Genomic DNA, 20559 nt, shown 5'->3' with positions numbered 1-20559 from the left:
AAGTGCGGTGCTTACTATGCTCGGGTGCTAACCTAGAGTCTTCGGTGTGCTCGAACAATATGTTTGAGTCCCAGTGGTTGTCTGACAGCTGCAACATGTGCAGAGATTGTCTAACAAACAGGCAATCCTTGCATGTGCTTTTGCTGTCGAACAGCCGTGAGACATGCAGATGAGGGGACTCAAACATATTATTCAAGCACGCTGAAGACACCCGGTTAGCACCCAAGCAGGTTCACTCATCACTAGTGCTTACAGCCGTCAATCACTATGGAGCGAGCGGTGACTGAAGTCCATCTGTGCAAGCCTCTGACAAACCCAAAATATAGAATGAATCTGGCACTCTCTACTTAGAGAATATTTATTGACATCATCCAAACTATAGAAGCATAGTGTACAAGATGATTATACTCTACGTCTAGAAGAAAGAGGCTTTAATCTTATTCATAGAAGCAGATTCTTTACTGTAAGAGCAGTGAGACTATGAAATGCTCTGCCACATGATGTTGTAATGACTGATTCACTACTAAAATTCAAAGAGCATTCTTTGTTTCACTAATCTCATCTTACATCAAGATTGGCACTTGGTGTGAAAGGTCATTTATGGGAACTAGATTCTGGTATGGGGCACTGATCCAGGGAACTAGTCTGGTTGCCGAATGTAGAGTGAAGAAGGAATTTTTCCCCTAATTATGGAGCCATTACTGTGTGCTCCATGGGGTTTTTGCTTTCCTTTAGATCAACTTGTTAAGCTATAGGTTGAACTCGATGGACTTAAAGTCTACTTTCAACCTTAAAAAACTATTAAACTATGTTTTGGTCCCAAAAGACCTTTGTCAAATATCTACTGTAAATAAAAATACAACATAATGTATTAAGTAAAAGAAAATGAAAGACATCTAAAACCAAAGTATTTAGTTGAAATAGAAAGAGAGATAAACTACTGTTCAAAAGTATAGGGTCACCCAGACAATTTTGTTTTTTCCATGAAAACTCATACTTTTATTAATCAAGTGAGTTGCCAAATGAATTGAAAATCTAGTCCAGACATTGACAAGGTTCGAAAAAAAGATTTTTTATTTTAAATAATAATTTTCTCCTTCAAACTTTGCTTTCATCAAAGAATGTTACCTTTGAAGCAATTCCAGCATTGCAGACCTTTGGCATTCTAGCAGTTAATTTGCTGAGGTAATCTAGAGAAATTTCACCCCATGTTTCCAGAAGTCCCTCCCACAAGTTGGTTTGACTTGATGGGCACTTTTTGCGTACCATATGGTCAAGCTGCTCCCACAACAGCTCAATGGGGTTGAGATCTGGTGACTGCGCTGGCCACTCCATTACAGATAGAATACCAGCGGCCTGCTTCTTCCCTAAATAGTTCTTGCATAATTTGGAGGTGTGCTTTGGGTCATTGTCCTGTTGTAGGATGAAATTGGCTCCAATCAAGCGCTGTCCACAGGGTATGGCATGGCGTTGCAAAATGGAGCGATAGCCTTCCTTATTTAAAATCCCTTTTACCTTGCACAAATCTCCCAACTTTACCAGCACCAAAGCAACCCCAGACCATCCCATTACCTCAAGATGCTTGACAGATGGCGTCAGGTACTCTTCCAGCATCTTTTCAGTTGTTCTGCATCTCACAATGTCCTTCTGTGTGATTTAAACACCTTAAACGTGGATTCGTCTATCCATAACACTTTTTTCCAATCTTCCTCTGTCCAATGTCTGTGTTCATTTGCCCATATTAATCTTTTCCCTTTATTAGCCAGTCTCAGATATGGCTTGTTAATTGCCACTCTGCCCTGAAGACCAGCAACCAGGAGTCGCCTCTTCACTGTAGATGTTGACACTGGCGTTTTGCGTGTACTATTTAATGAAGCTGCCGGTTGAGGACCTGTGAGGCGTTAATTTCTTGAACTACAGACTCTAATGTACTTGTCTTGTTGCTCAGTTGTGCAGCGGGGCCTCCCACGTCTCTTTCTACTCTGGTTAGAGCCTGTTTGTGCTCTCCTCTGAAGGGAGTAGTACACACCGTTGGAAAAAATCTTCAGGTTCTTGGCAATTTCTCGCATGGAATAGCCTTCATTTCTAAGAACAAGAATAGACTGTCGAGTTTCACATGATAGTTCTTTTTTTCTGGCTATTTTGAGAGTTTAATGGAAACAACCAATGTAATGCTTCAGATTCTCAACTAGCTCAAAGGAAGGTCAGGTTTATAGGTTCTCTAATCAGCCAAACTGTTTTCAGCTGTGCTAACATACTTGTACAAGGGTTTTCAAGGGTATTATAACCATCCATTAGCCTTCTTACACAGTTAGCAAACACAAAGTACCATAAGAACACTGGAGTGATGGTTGTTGGAAATGGGCCTCTATACACCTATGAAGATATTGCATTACAAACCAGACGTTTGCAGCTAGAATAGTCATTTACCACATTAACAATGTATAGAGTGTATTTCTAAATCATTTAATGATAGCTTCATTGGAAAAAACCGGGCTTTTCTTTAAAAAATAAAGACATTTCTACGTGACCCTAAACTTTTGAACGATAGTGTAGCAATGTTAGAAAATTCTATTCATTGCATATAAATTAAATCGCAATAATCCATCCCTCGGTGAGTGCACATAAAAAAATGAACAAAAAATTTAAAAAGTAGTGCAACGTACAAGAAAGCAAATTACAAATATTAAGTGAGCCAACTGATCTAGTTAGTGGCTAGTTCAATAAAAGTCTTTTGGGACTGAAACATCATCTTGTACACTATACCATAATCCTGTACTTTGGATGATACCAATAAAATATTCTCCATCTAAAGAGGGATGGAATCATTCTATATTTTGTTTTACAGAGTGAGACAATATCCGAATACTACAAACCCGGGAAGTGCCATGTTTCCTCAAATTTATGACTGAAAGCTGTCAGGAGTAACACAGATAATTTTCTCCTGGTAGCCATTTTTTCAGTAGGGCTACCAGACAGCACTATTAACCTGTAGACTAACCCTATATCTACAGGTTAGTAGAGTTAGGGGACATGACAGGTTCCCTTTAACCTACTATGAAAAGCAATAGACAAGGAAGCAAGAATATGAAGAAATTCAAAGCACAGAACAAGAAGTTACATAGTGGACACTGGTCTTACAGGCACGGTTGATAAGAGTCTTTGGAATTCTTCTTTAGACACAGTTTGGCACTTGGTGATGAGAACACAAGATTCACGAACAACAATCTTCAAAATATAGTGCAATAATTCATCATTTAGCCTAAAAGAAATATAAAACAAGAACTGGATGCAGCAAAATACCCCATACAGTATACATAAATTAAGTAATGCCACTGATAATAACAAACAAGCAACTGTTCAATGGAATAATGAAAAATCCTCTATGTTCTCAAGAAAGGAGAGAATCGACTGTCTACTTCTCGTAGCCTAGGTTACCAGTTACGGCTGCGGTCTATCAGAGGTGGTCATTCTCCTAGACAAGAAGCACGCTCACAAGCTCTTTCCAATAAATTGTAAGTGCTGCCCTGGAGCTGTCCAGATCTGACAACAATCCTTCAGTACCCCTGCACTCCTCTGATGCAGCAGACATGAGATACATACATGGATAGATAGATAGATAGATAGATACATAGGTGGATAGATAGGTGGATATACATAGATAGATAGATAGATAGATAGATAGATAGATAGATAGATAGATAGATAGATAGATAGATATGCAGAAATACCAAACAACTTTCTACAAGTTGGTCCAATTTGGTAATTCTGTTCACTTGGCTCTTTACAATGACTTTGCTTCTGTAATAGCTAAGCAAAATATACCTGTAATGCTCATCTTCATCACTCCCAAACCGGTTATTCTGCAGCTGTTCAGTCAAGTTTGTCAAAATAACATCCCGGAGTTTGGAAAGCCCAGAATTCCTGTCACCTGAAAATAAATCAAGTAATACAACTACTGTTATTTTGCCCATATGCTATATTAAACATGTTCTGTTTTTCATTTCAGGTTTTTTCTTTTTATATATCCATTAGGCTCTTTTTTTTTTTTTTTTTTTGGGGGGGGGGGGGGGAAGAGGGCAGGAGAGGTTGGTGGGAAATGGTGAAATGAGACAGGCAATTGCAACTAAATTCACATAACATATCAGAAACCGGACAACGGCCATTTTTAATAAAATATCTGCAATGTTACAAGCGCAGGACAGGATCCCAGCGTAAGTGGACATAATTTTCTTATCTGTTAAAAAAAAATCTATTTCTCACAACTAATAACACATTACAATCTAAATAAATGCCGTAAGATTGATCGTGTCACTTAAAAGCATTCTTACCTTCTGTTAAAATCAGCTTGAGTAAGTTATTGATTTCCATCTCTCCTGGGTTTAAAATGTTTAAGCCGAAGCTGCAGTAACAACAAATTCAAGGTCAAGATAAACTAACATCAGAGGACAGCCATTAATTGAGACACACACTGCAGTCATATAATTTACCATAACTGATGTTGCATATCTCCATGCACAGCATTGGGTGGAAAATAGGGTTGTAAATCTGTCATTATTCATCGTTTATTCTGCAGATGTATATGCAGTATGTGAAGGCTAAATAGGCTTACTGGACAATAAATGGATTGTTTACATGGCCCAGAGATCTATGGCACTCTGCTCTATGGGGTGATAAATCATTCCGATTGTCACACATACTGATTACTGGCATTCTACTGGCAATGCGATTGTTAAACGGGGCATACATATTGGGCAATGTGTGGCCTTCCTGCTAGGACAAATAACACAGCCACGCCGGTTAGCGCCAGTGCTCTTTATTTTGCAGTTTTGCCGCCAATTCAGGCATGATTTTAGTGAAAGCTCTCAAAAAGGTTGCAGTTTTGTAACAAGAAAATCAGGATTTAGATTGACTGCAATGTTCTTCATTATCACTTACCAAACCACCATGAAAAAGGTCATGTAGGCCATGTGTCTATGAAATATCTGGTTATTTCCTTTTATATATTGTACATTGTCAATATATTGTGGCAAAAGAAAAAAAAAATATTTATCCTTTATGTTAATACAGGCAATTCAGCATTTTGGGAAAGAAGATGAAATGTGAGGTAAAAAAAAAAAAAAAGAAACTAGTGATATTACAGCTAGGATTTTGCACAACAAAGCTCTTATCCAGTCCACTAAATGGTGGTATACGCTATAATCAAGCCACAATGACCTACCTAATAGCCAGACAGACCTCCTTCTGGATTTCGGGGCAGATTTGGTCCTTTGGTGCCATAAGCAGCTGCCATAACAACAATCCAGCCCTTCGGATTGTATCTCGGTTTCTCTCAGTTTGAGAGTTAAGGAAAAATTTGAACACGACCTGAAAAAACAGTATTGCTCGACTTTAGCATTAATTTTGTAGGTACATTTCAGTATCTACCACACTGTCAATGTCAAAAGAGATCACAAAGTGCAAAACATCCAAACTACAGTACATGTATAAAAAGTGTCTGAGGAAACAATGCCATGGAATTGATAAAATATGTCCGACACATAGAAGGAATCCGTGAAACAATGTAAAGGAAACCAGTCACTCAAATAGACCTATTAAAATAGAACAGTAGCGTTATACTTAAAGGGGTTTTAGAATACTATTAAACCCCCTTTCGTATGTCCTAACCCTTCCTAATACTGTATATACTTGAGTATAAGCCGACCCGAGTATAAACAGAAACCCCCAATATTACCACAAAAAACTGGGAAAACTTAATGACTCGAGTGTAAGCCTAGGGTGGAAAATGCAGCAGCTACTGGTAAATTTCAAAAATAAAAATAGGTACCAATAAAAGTAAAATTAATTGAGACATCAGTAGGTTAAGTGTTTTTGAATATCCATATTGAATCAGGAGCCCCATATAATGCTCCATACAGTTCATGACGGGTCCTATAAGATGCTCCATACAAAATACGCCCCATATAATGCTCCATAAAGTTCATGATGGGCCCCATAATATGCTCCATATTAAAATATGCCCCATATAATGCTGCATAAAAGTTAATGATGGCCCCATGAGATGCTCCATAGAATAATATGACCCATATAATGCTGGACAAAGGATAATAATGGCCCCATAAGATGCTCCATAGAATAATATGCCGCATATACTGCTCCATAAAGGTTGATGGCCCCATAAGATGCTCCATAGAATAATATGCCCCATATAATGCAGCACAAAGGTTAATGATGGCCCCATAAGATGCTCCATATAATGCTGCATATAAGTTAATGATGGGCCCACGAGATGCTCCATAGAATACTATTCCCCATATAATGCTGGACAAAGGATAATAATAGCCCCATAAGATGCTCCATAGAATAATATGCCCCGTATGCTGCTGTTGCGATAAAAAAAAATAAAAAATGAAATACTCCCCTCTCGTCGCTGGGGGAAAGGTGCTGTTGTCCTGAGCAGGCGGGGACACCGGCGCGCTATGGGGGCCAGGTGCCTGAGTAGCTGCTGACTCAGGCCCCCTGCACTTGCGATATTCACCTGTCCCCATTCCACCGCCATGCACCGCTGTGTCTTATGGGTCTCTGTAGTGACTGTTCAGGCAGAGGGCACGCACACTAAACACGTCATTGCGCCCTCTGACCTGAACATCACAGTCAGAGGACATGGAAGACAGAGCCCGGCGGTGGAACGGGGACAGGTGAATATCGCATGGCTCACCCTCCTCCGCTATACTCATCCCCTCCTGGCGCGGTCTGCACGTCGCGGCTTCTCCGATGGTCTCTGGCGAGCACCGGCAGCTTGCTCTGTGTTCAGTGGTCACATGGTACCACTCGTTAAAGTAATGAAAATGTGCTCCACGCCTATGGGATTACTTTAATGAGTGGCACCACGTGACCGATGAACACAGGAAGAGCTGCAGACGCCAGAGACCATTGTAGAAGCAGAGACCACGCCAGGACGGAGTGGGTATGATGTGACAGCCGCCACTCCTGTCGCTTCCCCTCCCCCGCCGACCCCCTGGGACAAGGACTTGAGTATAAGCCGAGAGGAGCACTTTCAGTCTAAAAAATGGGCTGAAAATTTCGGCTTATACTCGAGTATATACAGCGCTGCTTCTATGAATGCTTCTCTGAGTGGGTCACAAACATTTGTTGTCATGTAGCCACTGCTTTCTGCTTGGTTACTTCCAATTTGAGCACCAGAATCAGACAGAACGTCAGGAGGCCGTCAATGATTGGGTCGGAGCAGCCTTTAAACGAGAGGAGTCTGAGTACACATCCGCAGATCACTGCCCACTGTGCCATTTACAGATCCAGTCAATAGAAAAGAAAGATATCACAACGCTCGTCAGCAGAACAGTGCCAGTGCTCCAAAGGGTCGGGCAGTATCTGTGCAGAGGACAGTGAGGTCTGTGATCTGAGTATGCATGCTCAGACTCCTGTCAATCATTAACAGGCAGCTTTGCACCCATAAGTGATGGCCTCGTCATTTTGCCAGTTTCCAGTGCTCAGATCGAAAGTAACAGAACAGGAAACAGAAGCTGCATGACAATTAAGAGTTATGTGGCCCATACAGAGATTAACAGGTAATAGAAGAATATTAAAAAAGTGATTGTCAGGAAGAGTTAAGCCTTATGAAAGAGGGTGAAATAGTAGTGGAAAACCCCTTTAAAAAGGACCTGTCAGCACAGAATGACTGCTCAAACTAAGTACAGGCACTCGGCATTTAGATACACTTTCCCACCTGCTTGGTGTCCCTAAATCTATACCAGGCTTTAGAGTTGGAGTCGCGGAGTCAGTGTCCATTTTGTTGGAGTCTGTATAAAATGGACCGACTCCTAAACTATATATTAGATTGGCTATACTAGCTCAATGCAGGAGGTGCTGTACATTTTTTCATAATAATTTGGGAAAGTTATGAAATGTCCTATAATTATCTGTTCTGTTCCTGATCTAAGGATCTGGGCTTTTAGTTGAGATTAATCTGTGCTGCACTTTATGTACATGCTCAGTAGTGAGGCAGTGCTGTGGGGTCAGAGTAAGGGAAATTAAGGAGTTGGATGTTGGGCTTACCGACCTCCCAGCCCTGATCTCTACCTCACTTTCTTTGATTGACAGCTCTGTCTTCAGAGAGCGAGAGATGGGCAGATAGATGGAAACCAAGCATGTGGGAAGGTGTATATAAATGATTGATTGATTGAATGAATGAATGAATGAATATTAAGCGCCTGCACTTGGTTAAAACAGTCATTCTGTGCCGACAGTCCCTTTAAAAGTTCATGAGAAAGTTAACCTAACGAGCTAAACAGTAGGGCTGGAGAAAAATCACTTGGTTCTGTGGAACCACAGGATGCCAATGGGTTTGCCACTCAGCAGTTCTGAAATGATCATGTTTCTTGTTCGTGTCATACACTGTGTAATGACTGCACAAGATCAGAAAGTGATTTAAATGTTTTATTAATTATATCTGCATTCCTTTTGAGAATCTCGTCATTGCGTCTGAATATTTAGAAATAAATTGACATGCGGGAGCTATCATTCCCTTTGCCATAACGGTATGCCCCTACAGTCTGGCACCTGCATCGGTTTTGTGTCGGTGTTTTATTCATTTTTATGAGTAATATAAACAGGAAGGAAGGAAGGAAGGAAGGAAGTGTGTTTTTGATCAAACCTGCCCATTCAAGTGCAAGGATCTGTGAAAAAGAGAAAAAAAAAAAAAAGACAGCACTTGTATGAAATCCATGTGTGATCTGAGCGCTGTACGTTTCACTGTCTCGTGAGTAGTAGACGTTTTAAAAACATTTGCTTGTACGTATGAGAAGGATGGATGTCACCTTCATGGTTCAAAAAAAAAGACGTATGGACCACAATGATAAGACACTACTGAATGACGGCTTATTCTCTTTCTTGAATGCAGAAAATAAAAAGAAAAAAATACATAGATGTAGATAAGAGGAAAGGAACTACAGGTGGCATTAAAATGACTAGCTTGTGACTATTCAAGTAATTCCATAGATCATGCATGTTCATCCTTTAGAACGCCATTAGTATTTTTTTCCCCAATGTGTTTTTTTATCTGCAAACTCCAAGAAGAAAAGTAATAAACAAACGTACCTGAAACACCACAAGAATACAGCGGATAATACATTTATCGCCATTGACCATGGCTTTCTCCATGATATCACATATACTGCTCAGATGATGAGATTCAATTGGATGCTGCTTTCCGAGGAAGGTTGTGATTGGTAGACTGCTGCTGTTGGCCAATAGGTTGAGCTGATGAATGCACATGGCCCCCACATGATGAAGTAATTGGTTTATAACCTCATTTGTGGTCACTGCCTCTCCTGTAGAATATATGAAAGAGTATTAGGCCGCTGTCAGATGACCGTATAAATGGGACAGAGATTGGACCGCAAATCAGACTGGCCGGCAGGTCTCCTGACCCGAGTGTGACAGCTTCATGTATTTCTAAACCAGGCTGCTGCGCATGTGTTCTACAAAGCAGACCACAGGGTTGGACTGGACCACCAGAGAACCGGAGAATCCTCCAGTGGGCCCTGGCTTCTCCTTCAGGAGAGTTCATAGTGCAACCTTGCAGTTGCTATGGGGCTCTTCAGTGGGGGGGAAAGGTGGGCCCTCAATCAAATCCTCCAGTGGGGCCCAATGTTCTTCAGTCTGACACTGAGCCCACCCCAACCTTTTCTATCCCCTCCATTCCTGCACCAATGTTCTTGTGGCCCATTGATGGTCTCAGTTTACAGTGATGTCTCTAACTCGAGTACATACCAACGATTGGCAGCTGCATCACATCCAAACACAGAACATGATACTGCTGCAATGGAGATGGAGACTGGCAGGGGACTATGCAAGCACCGGTGCAAAACTGGTAGGAAGTTTAACAGGTTTTTGTTTTGTTTTTTAAACAGGTGAACTTCAATAAAATAGGGGATTTACAAGAATGAGTCAATGATCCCACCAGAAAATATTGTAGAAAATAAACTTTTCTTAATTAGTCATATGCATTATGAAATTGTAGACTAAAGCACAAAAAGATGGAAAAAAAACAACCTACCTTTGGGATCAGCAATCACATGTGTGACTCCGAGTCTCTGACACACAACATGGAATGCCTGGTTTCCGGGGTTACACCATTGGTCAATGTAGTCGTTCGAGCAGGTCCAGATCATATTATTCATAGTATCGTAACAAGCGCCTACAAGAACATAAGATTCTGGATTACTGCATTGTCACAACACCCTCACAAACGTACCAACCATAGGATTAGATTTCATAGCATGCCTTGGCTGAGCAAAGAAAGTGAAGAGAAACCAACGACGAAGCGAATCTAAGAGATGGAGCTTAGTTTACACTAATTTTATCTAATAAATCATTCTGCTGAGGTGTTTGCTATAGTGGAGGTAGAAGTGTAGCTTTTAGCTCTTACCAAGTCCTGTTACTAGTGCCCCACGGCCCAGAGAGCTGCCCGCAGCGTCAATCAGGTCAGCCCTGTTTGTGAACTGTCCATCAGAAATGTTAAACACCAGACTGGAAGCCAGAACTGAAAGAATACAGGCCGCCATGAAACGGACAAGGCAATCTTCAGTATTAATATATATAACATACACAGATGTATTATAGACATTAAGCACACAATTATACAGAACAATCAGAATGATAGCAGCAGTGGGAGTCCGACATGGAGACACGATCTGCTTAGTGCAAGACATAATGCAGATAAAACGCTTCAGTCTGCACTAAGACGCTAAATGGAGTTGGTCCGGTCCTTCATAAAATCCCTACTAACAGGAAGAATGTAAAACTACAAAAACCTTATGAAGAAAAGGATAGGACAAATATGAAAGTGAATTGTATAACAAAAAGAGCATTTTATATGTATTATGTTTTTCACAACTGTAAGCAATCTCATTGTGCGTCCAAGACCCTAACCACTATGTTACACCTTGCAATATTCATCAGAATTTACTAGGTAAAATGTATAAGCAAACATTATTAGATGAGTGGGGGTCTGGCTATAGGAACCACCTTCGGTCAGCTGTTTGAAGAGGCTGCGGAGCTCGTGTGAGCCACGGCCTATTCAATCTTTACATCAGCCTGGTACATACCGTTCCTGCACGATGAGCGCTGCAGCTGCTTCAAACATCTGATCAAAGGGGGTTCCAATAATCAGACCCCTCAGTATAATACTGATGGCTTATCCTAGGGATAAATAATAATGTTCCAAGAGCTAGATAACCACTTTGAAACCGGAAAAAAACCCATCGTGGATAAGAAAAGAAAGCACAAGATAAAGTTTACAATATGTTGTTATCCAGTAAAGTAACATTCTATGCTTCACTCCACCGATCACTGAAATGTGCTGTACGGTAGTGTACGGTAAGATCACATGGTCTCATTCTGTCCTCTCTAGCTGTGACCGTAACATAAGTCCATGAAAAGCATAGCATTACAGAACAAGAAAAAAAATCAAAAGGAGTAAATCAAACACCGACGCAATTCCGTACTTTTTAGCGATGACAAGCCGCTGGTTCCACCAAAGAGAGACCTTGTTGCTGAACTTCCTGAGCCTCCAGGAGGGGGTACAATAAGTACCAGGTACGTTCCACATGTGTACATTGGGGTCTTCCTTAACATTTTCAGAGGAAGGCCACAGCTTGTGTTTGCAGCTACAAGGTATAACAATCAGATTACTTGCACATTTTCACAAGAGACAGGCTGATCACTAGTATGTCCCTAGCTACAAAAAAATATTTTCCCATGAAGCTCTGTTGACATTTGCATAAGAGCTTCCACTTACAATGGAAGATGCGGAGATCCACCAGACCTGTAGAATGTAAGCCCGCAAGGGCAGGGTCCTCGCCCCTCTATCAGTCTGTTATTCTTAGTTTTGTTTACTGTAAGTGATAATTGTATTTTGATGTAACCCCTTCTCATGTACAGCACCATGGAATCAATGGTGCTATATAAATAATAATAATAATAATAATAATAATAATAATAATCATCTGCAGTACAACCATGACCAACAGGGCCTAACTAACCCAATTGAGGGTCGGTTAAGATTGCATAATGGCGTCCAAGCAAGGCTCCAAACATACAGGTCCTTCTCAAAAAATTAGCATATAGTGTTAAATTTCATTATTTACCATAATGTAATGATTACAATTAAACTTTCATATATTATAGATTCATTATCCACCAACTGAAATTTGTCAGGTCTTTTATTGTTTTAATACTGATGATTTTGGCATACAACTCCTGAAAACCCAAAAAACCTGTCTCAATAAATTAGCATATTTCACCCGTCCAATCAAATAAAAGTGTTTTTTAATAACAAACAAAAAAACCATCAAATAATAATGTTCAGTTATGCACTCAATACTTGGTCGGGAATCCTTTGGCAGAAATGACTGCTTCAATGCGGCGTGGCATGGAGGCAATCAGCCTGTGACACTGCTGAGATGTTATGGAGGCCCAGGATGTTTCAATAGCGGCCTTAAGCTCATCCAGAGTGTTGGGTCTTGCGTCTCTCAACTTTCTCTTCACAATATCCCACAGATTCTCTATGGGGTTCAGGTCAGGAGAGTTGGCAGGCCAATTAAGCACAGTAATACCATGGTCAGTAAACCATTTACCAGTGGTTTTGGCACTGTGAGCAGGTGCCAGGTCGTGCTGAAAAATGAAATCTTCATCTCCATAAAGCATTTCAGCCGATGGAAGCATGAAGTGCTCCAAAATCTCCTGATAGCTAGCTGCATTGACCCTGCCCTTGATGAAACACAGTGGACCAACACCAGCAGCTGACATGGCACCCCACACCATCACTGACTGTGGGTACTTGACACTGGACTTCAGGCATTTTGGCATTTCCTTCTCCCCAGTCTTCCTCCAGACTCTGGCACCTTGATTTCCGAATGACATGCAAAATTTGCTTTCATCAGAAAAAAGTACTTGGGACCACTTAGCAACAGTCCAGTGCTGCTTTTAAGTGGCTTTACCTGGGGAATGCGGTACCTGTAGCCCATTTCCTGCACACGCCTGTGCACGGTGGCTCTGGATGTTTCCACACCAGACTCAGTCCACTGCTTCCTCAGGTTCCCCAAGGTCTGGAATCGGTCCTTCTCCACAATCTTCCTCAGGGTCCGGTCACCTCTTCTCGTTGTACAGCGTTTTCTGCCACATTGTTTCCTTCCAACAGACTTACCATTGAGGTGCCTTGATACAGCACTCTGGGAACAGCCTATTTGTTGAGAAATTTCTTTCTGGGTCTTACCCTCTTGCTTGAGGGTGTCAATGATGGCCTTCTTGACATCTGTCAGGTCGCTAGTCTTACCCATGATGGGGGTTTTGAGTAATGAACCAGGCAGGGAGTTTTTAAAAGCCTCAGGTATCTTTTGCATGTGTTTAGAGTTAATTAGTTGATTCAGAAGATTAGGGTAATAGGTCGTTTAGAGAACCTTTTCTTGATATGCTAATTTATTGAGACAGGTTTTTGGGGTTTTCAGGAGTTGTATGCCAAAATCATCAGTATTAAAACAATAAAAGACCTGACAAATTTCAGTTGGTGGATAATGAATCTATAATATATGAAAGTTTAATTGTAATCATTACATTATGGTAAATAATTAAATTTAACACTATATGCTAATTTTTTGAGAAGGACCTGTACATATGTGAACATGACCTAATCAGGGAAGTCAAGGATTTGATGGTTGCTACCAATTATTTCACTACAAAGACTAATCCTTTTACAACTTCAATAACTTCTGTGAAAATTTAGGTATCACCAAAAAATGTCAACGCAACTTATTTACAGGTCAAAACTGTCCCAACAGCAATCTGGAAGATTTAAAGGGAACTTATGCTAATCTGTTCTTGACCGTTACCAATGTACAGTTGTGGCCAAAAGTATTGACACCCCTGCTATTCTGTCAGATAATACTCAGTTTCTTCCTGAAAATGATTGCAAACACAAATTCTTTGGTATTATCTTCATTTAATTTGTCTTAAATGAAAAAACACAAAAGAGAATGAAGCAAAAAGCAAAACATTGATCATTTCACACAAAACTCCAAAAATGGGCCGTGACAAAAGTATTGGCACCCTCAGCCTAATACTTGGTTGCACAACCTTTAGCCAAAATAACTGTAACCAACCGCTTCCGGTAACCATCAATGAGTTTCTTACAATGCTCTGCTGGAATTTTAGACCATTCTTCTTTGGCAAACTGCTCCAGGTCCCTGATATTTGAAGGGTGCCTTCTCCAAACTGCCATTTTTAGATCTCTCCACAGGTGTTCTATGGGATTCAGGTCTGGACTCATTGCTGGCCACCTTAGAAGTCTCCAGTGCTTTCTCTCAAACCATTTTCTAGTGTTTTTTGAAGTGTGTTTTGGGTCATTGTCCTGCTGGAAGACCCATGACCTTTGAGGGAGACCCAGCTTTCTCACACTGGGCCCTACATTATGCTGCAAAATTTGTTGGTAGTCTTCAGCCTTCATAATGCCATGCACACGGTCAAGCAGTCCAGTGCCAGAGGCAGCAAAGCAACCCCAAAACATCAGGGAACCTCCGCCATGTTTGACTGTAGGCACCGTGTTCTTTTCTTTGAATGCCTCTTTTTTTCTCCTGTAAACTCTATGTTGATGCCTTTGGCCAAAAAGCTCTACTTTTGTCTCATCTGACCAGAGAACATTCTTCCAAAACGTTTTAGGTTTTTTCAGGTAAGTTTTGGCAAACTCCAGCCTGGCTTTTTTATGTCTCGGGGTAAGAAGTGGGGTCTTCCTGGGTCTCCTACCATAGTCCCTTTTCATTCAGACGCCGACGGATAGTAAGGCTTGACACTGTTGTACCCTCGGACTGCAGGGCAGCTTGAACTTGTTTGGATGTTAGTTGAGGTTCTTTATCCAACATCTGCACAATCTTGCGTTGAAATAATTTTTATTTTCCGTCCACATCTAGGGAGGTTAGCCACAGTGCGATGGGTTTTAAACTTCTTGATGACACTGCGCACGGTAGACACAGGAACATTCAGGTCTTTGGAGATGGACTTGTAGCCCTGAGATTGCTCATGCTTTCTCACAATATGGTTTCTCAAGTCCTCAGACAGTTCTTTGGTCGTCTTTCTTTTCTCCATGCTCAATGTGGTACACACAAGTACACAGGACAGAGGTTGAGTCAACTTTAATCCATGTCAACTGGCTGCAAGTGTGATTTAGTTATTGCCAACACCTGTTAGGTGCCACAGGTAAGTTACAGGTGCTGTTAATAACACAAATTAGAGAAGCATCACATGATTTTTTTTAACAGTGCCAATACTTTTTCCACCCCCTTTTTTATGTTTGGTGTGGAATTATATCCAATTTGGCTTTAGGACAATTCTTTTTGTTTTTTTCATTTAAGACAAATTAAATGAACACAATACCAAAGAATTTGTGTTTGCAATCATTTTCAGGAAGAAACTGAGTATTATCTGACAGAATTGCAGGGGTGTCAATACTTTTGGCCACAACTGTACTCCCATGTCTTCAGGGATGACCATCAGTCACTGGGAAGGATGCCCACTGCACCTATTACAAGGTATGCTGAATTTTTCTTTCTCTACAAATCTATGCATCATCCTACATAGCTCCTTCTGCTCTAACATGATGCCAGAAGAAGCAGGATCCACAGGATTACTGGACTACGAATATTGCTACTATAGCATAGAAAACATCAGTGTCCTGCATTAATTGCCAGCAAAGAGTAAATTATTCTAATCGACTTTTTGTAAAAAGTACAACTAGATATAGCAAAACATGGGATTTAAATATAACTTCATTAAAAAAAGACAAACCATGCAATACTAGCAAAATATACAACCACATCAACCAATCGACAGGACTCAAAGCTCCTTAATACCAAATGACATTCAGTAGAAAGTAGAGTGGATATTGGTATCCTAGCATCAAAAATCTCCATAAAATCAGAAACATAAATATAGCATTTTTTGTGGTCCATCTTTGAAATAGACCCCCCCATTTGGACGAATCATGGAGTCAGATATATGGGCCGATGGCAGTTCCTATCAGGGATTTCCATATACTCATCACTGGGAAAAAGGGTGAGAAAGTTCATTTTTTAATATTAAGATGCTGACAGTTATTTATCCTCATTTATTTTTTCGGTCATGTGCTATGTGTGTACTGGTGGATATCTGTCTGACCACTAACACTATATGAATGCTACATTTATACCCATCTGATTTAATAGAGATTTTTGATGTTGGGTTACCCTTATACACAGTACTTTCCATTGATTAGTTGACATGGTTGTGACCGCCCCAGACGTTATATGTATGCTACAAAATTGTACCAAATAATCAGTCAATAAGTTGGGTGACAAAGCCGTCTTATTGCTCTTTAAACTAACACCGTGATGAACTAACATTGGGCTACTATCATACTGGTTAGATACATGGACTCACTGAATGATAATGTTGGTCGGTTTCATCTGTGTACCCAGGGAGTAGTACATGTCAGACTTGGATATTACCACATTGGGTTTCTGTTGATCTCTGGTCGGATTATGAAACTTGTCTAGCATCCTGTGGATTTATGCGGTTATAAAAACTCATTTTTTAAAGGTTTTTTTTGTATATTTAATAAATTATTAAAAAGTTATATTTGAATCCCATTTTTTGCTATATCTTATCTGACATTAAAGTGAGAATCCTTTTTGATTTTCCTTGCCGATTGACTGAAAAAGTACAATTACTAGCAACTAGAAAACTGAAAAAAAAAAAAAAGAGCTCAAGGGAGGTAGGAGACATTTCTGAGACTCTACATGAGCGAAGGAATAAATATAAACCGTTGTAGATGGTTATGAACATAAAATGCATCCAAGAAATGAATTCTCAGGACAGACTCACCAGTTTGGTCCTCTTTCAGTGTGTTGGAGATTGTCGATCCTGTAAGGGCAGCCAGAGTCGCTGACGGAGAAGCCCTATATCGAGACAATCTACTGAGCAGCATTTCATTGATACTTTTCGCAGACTCCCCCTCTTTTCTCATTAGTATGATGCGCTCATGAAGAGGACTAGCTGTATATACACCATTTTCAACCTAAAAAGTGCATACAGATGCATTAATTAAACAGTATTGACAAATATTTTCTCTTTGGCCTATAAAGCCCAAGAAACAGCCCTCAAGAGCTTGATACAAAATACCACGCACTACAAGCTTTCTGCACACATACAGTAAAGCCAACGTTAGTAACAATATACAACACATTAGACAAGAACTTATAGCAAGAAATACTGTGAAGTGCTGATAAGGAAACTGCACTCCAAATCCCTTATAATAAGTGACTGATCCCCCACTGTCACTAAGGGGGCCTAAGATATCAGTTAGCCCAATAAGCAATGAATTTACAGGCAAAGCAAATGCTCTAACAAAGCTCCATTCAACTCAGAGCGATGATAAGGAACAATGAAAATCACATATCATTGGCTGCATGCAGCGACCACTAGGCGCTTACCGCATTCACTCTTATATGTGGCCATTGAGAGGACTTCTTGTGACGCACCGCCTCTATACGGCAGGACTTCTGAAGTGGCAGTGCTATTTGCGGCACAGTCCAAAGGTTGGGCTCTGATCACAGAAGCTTTTGGAGGCTACGCCCAAGAGCACCCAAGGCATCCAATATATTTTACGGAGTGCAGTAGCTTCCTCTTTCAAACCATCTGTTCTATCCAACACAATTGATCGAACAAGTGTGGAGTAGGGGGAGATAATAATTGCCCCCCTAGTTTGCCATTTGAATCCGTGTGTTATAACATTAAAGTATCACGCAATAAGCTGTGAAATATCTGTCTTGCACCCATACCCTTCTGGAACAAGGTTTTTATTGTGTAAAAAGGCTAAAAAAAAAATATATAAAAAAAAGCTTTTTAGGATTGCTATACTTGCTTTTACTTACAAATTAACCTCGACATTCATTTTTTCCAATATAAAGAAAGGGAGTATAGCAAAAAAATAAGTTTTTTAAGTTTTAATTTTAAGACGTGAATTGTTCAATTCAATAACCTGGAAACATTATTATCCAGGTCAGTATGATTACAGAGATACCAAACATGTATAGGTTTTCTCTAAATAATGTTTTTTTAAAGCCAATGAAACGGCATTTTGTAAAAAGAAAAAAAAAAGAAAAATATTGGTTTGTGTCACCATTTTCTGAAATTCACAACTTTTATACATCAATGGAACGGTGTAGGGTTATTGTTTTTTTGTGAGGCAAGTTGATGTTTTTACGCATACAATTTTGGGTCACATATAAGGTTTTGATTGCTTTTCATTGCAGTGACCAAAACCCGCAATTCTGGCGTTTTCCTCTTTACAGCATTTGCCGATTGATTTAATAGTATAATTAAAAATCAGACTTTTTTTCTGGACACCGAAATACCAAATATATATTTAGGTTTATTTTTATTACATTTCTTTATTGTTAATTAAGAAAAAATGAGAGGGAGGGGCAATTCAAAATTTTATATATTTTTTTGTAATTTCCTTTTTGACTTTCTTAGTCTCGTAGACTGCGATCATCTGATCGCTTGTACTAGATACTTCAAATATCACAGTATTGCTGTATATTGGAAAAACAAAAGTCTCCTATGACACAGATGTCTGGATATCAAAGAGATTACATGACAGGTACGGGGGGGCCCTTCAGTCGGCTCCTGGCTGTAATACCAAGTCATCAGGCAAGCACTCCACAGGAGGGCCGATAGGCGCCCAAACTAACATCCAGGCTGTCCGCTATTGACAGTGGCATTTAAGAAGTGAACAGCAGAGATTGGAGAGCACACTGATCGATGACCGCAGAGGCAGATGTCAGCTGTGCAATATAGGACATAAAACCCATCATACTTTGTCCAATTAAAACGGTGTGTCTAAATAATAATAATAATACATTTTTTTTTTATTTTGACGTATTTCATCAGTACAACCACTGTTGGACTGGAGTGCCAAGGGCCCACTAGTAACCAACTCCAGGGCCACACAGCTACATGTAAATGCGACATTGTCCTCAATCACAAATGTATACATAAAGGAGCAGGGTAGATTATTGAATAAGATGCTGCCTCTGTCTGTACATAGTGAATAAGGGTCTGTGCACACGTTGCGGATTTGGCCCTGCGGATCCGCAGCAGTTTTCCATGCAGTGTACAGTACCATGTAAACGTATGGAAAGCTAAATCCGCAGTGCACATGCTGTGGAAAATTCCGCGCAGAAACGAAGGGCGTTTTACCTGCGGATTCAGCAAAATCCGCACAGAAAAATCCGCAATGGAATCCGCAACGTGTGCACATACCCTAAAGGAGATTGTGCCAAGTGCTGCTCATATAAGAGGGTAGTGGCCCAGTATTGCACAGGGGCCCACCAAAGGATTCTCATTCTCCTGTGGGCCAATCTGAACCGGAGAACAACCATAAAAAATATATGCATAATGGTGGCATCTACGACAAAATATTACTAAACTGCGCATAGAAAGAAAACTTGTCAAATGTCATCAAGTGTCTCACATTTAGTTCAAAGATGTCCATGAAAATGGAGTGGCCCTTTGGAGTCTTTTCATTTAGACTGGCTGGAGACCAGATCCAGTAGAAATAAGAGCCATCAGAGCATAAGTGTACAGTTGTCATGTTGCTCCCCACAGGAAAATGATTGGCTGGCATGGTGATTATCTGAGAGATCTATGAAAAACAAAATCAACCAAGTTTACCATTAGGCACAGATACATATTACATGACCAAACTGATCCATTCAATCCCAACTGAAGTGAGGAAGAACGAGGGATCAGGACTAGTGATGAGTGAGCGTGCTCGGGGGTTAGGTGTTATCCGAGCATGCGTGAGTGCTAATAGAGGGTCTTCGGCGTGCTCCAATACTACTGTAGAGTCTCCGTGGCTGCACGTCTCGCAGTTGTTCGACAGCCGCCACACACGCAGGGATTGTCTAACAAACAGGCAATCCCTGCGTGTGTTTCAGCTGTCAAACAGCCACAGGGACTCGAACATAGTGTTTGAGAACGCCGAAGACACTATTAGCACTCGGGCACGCTCAGATAACACCTTACCCGAGCACACTCGCTCATCACTAATCAGCACCCCCTAGTGTATGCCTGTCTGTGTGTACTTCAAGACATGTTCGTTATCAAAGTATTTTTCTTATTTTAATGTCATCCTTTTTTCATTTCTTCCTCTTTTCCCATTTCCTAGTAAAGCTCCCAGTACAGTACAGCCATGTCAGCAGTCTCCTTTAAGATGTATCTTCTACAGTGTGAGGAAACATACAATAGTGCACAGTAATTTGCTTTTGTAAGGGTGGCTATTATTATATTGTGCTTTCTTATGACAATACCCGGGTCGTTCTTTAGCTGGCATATCAAATTGCTACACGGTTCAGCAAAAAGTTAATTTTAAACTGCTGAAGCAACAGAAGACTCAGCACTTTTGGGCTTAAAGGCATAATGCAATGCTATGTACGCTTTTCTAAACAG

General features: G+C 40.5%; 1 protein-coding gene across 3 annotated transcripts in view; it reads right to left on the bottom strand.

Moving 5' to 3' along the window:
- Nucleotides 1–20559, bottom strand: part of HECTD4 (HECT domain E3 ubiquitin protein ligase 4) — a 258154-nt gene that overhangs the window by 154903 nt on the left and 82692 nt on the right. For all 3 annotated transcript variants that reach the window (XM_077292459.1, XM_077292466.1, XM_077292472.1), the window contains exons 7-16: nucleotides 19583–19753; nucleotides 16930–17122; nucleotides 11526–11687; nucleotides 10448–10561; nucleotides 10076–10216; nucleotides 9115–9347; nucleotides 5222–5367; nucleotides 4332–4402; nucleotides 3826–3931; nucleotides 3142–3262 (exon numbers count right to left, since the gene is read on the bottom strand). In XM_077292459.1, coding sequence (XP_077148574.1) covers nucleotides 3142–3262; nucleotides 3826–3931; nucleotides 4332–4402; nucleotides 5222–5367; nucleotides 9115–9347; nucleotides 10076–10216; nucleotides 10448–10561; nucleotides 11526–11687; nucleotides 16930–17122; nucleotides 19583–19753 — 1458 coding nt within the window. The remainder of the gene's footprint in view (nucleotides 1–3141; nucleotides 3263–3825; nucleotides 3932–4331; nucleotides 4403–5221; nucleotides 5368–9114; nucleotides 9348–10075; nucleotides 10217–10447; nucleotides 10562–11525; nucleotides 11688–16929; nucleotides 17123–19582; nucleotides 19754–20559) is intronic.

The sequence above is a fragment of the Ranitomeya variabilis genome, chromosome 1 (assembly GCF_051348905.1).
Source record: "Ranitomeya variabilis isolate aRanVar5 chromosome 1, aRanVar5.hap1, whole genome shotgun sequence".
Lineage (NCBI taxonomy): Eukaryota > Metazoa > Chordata > Amphibia > Anura > Dendrobatidae > Ranitomeya > Ranitomeya variabilis.
The sequence above is the reverse complement of the archived record's forward strand: the minus strand, read 5'-3'. Positions and strand labels throughout refer to the sequence as shown.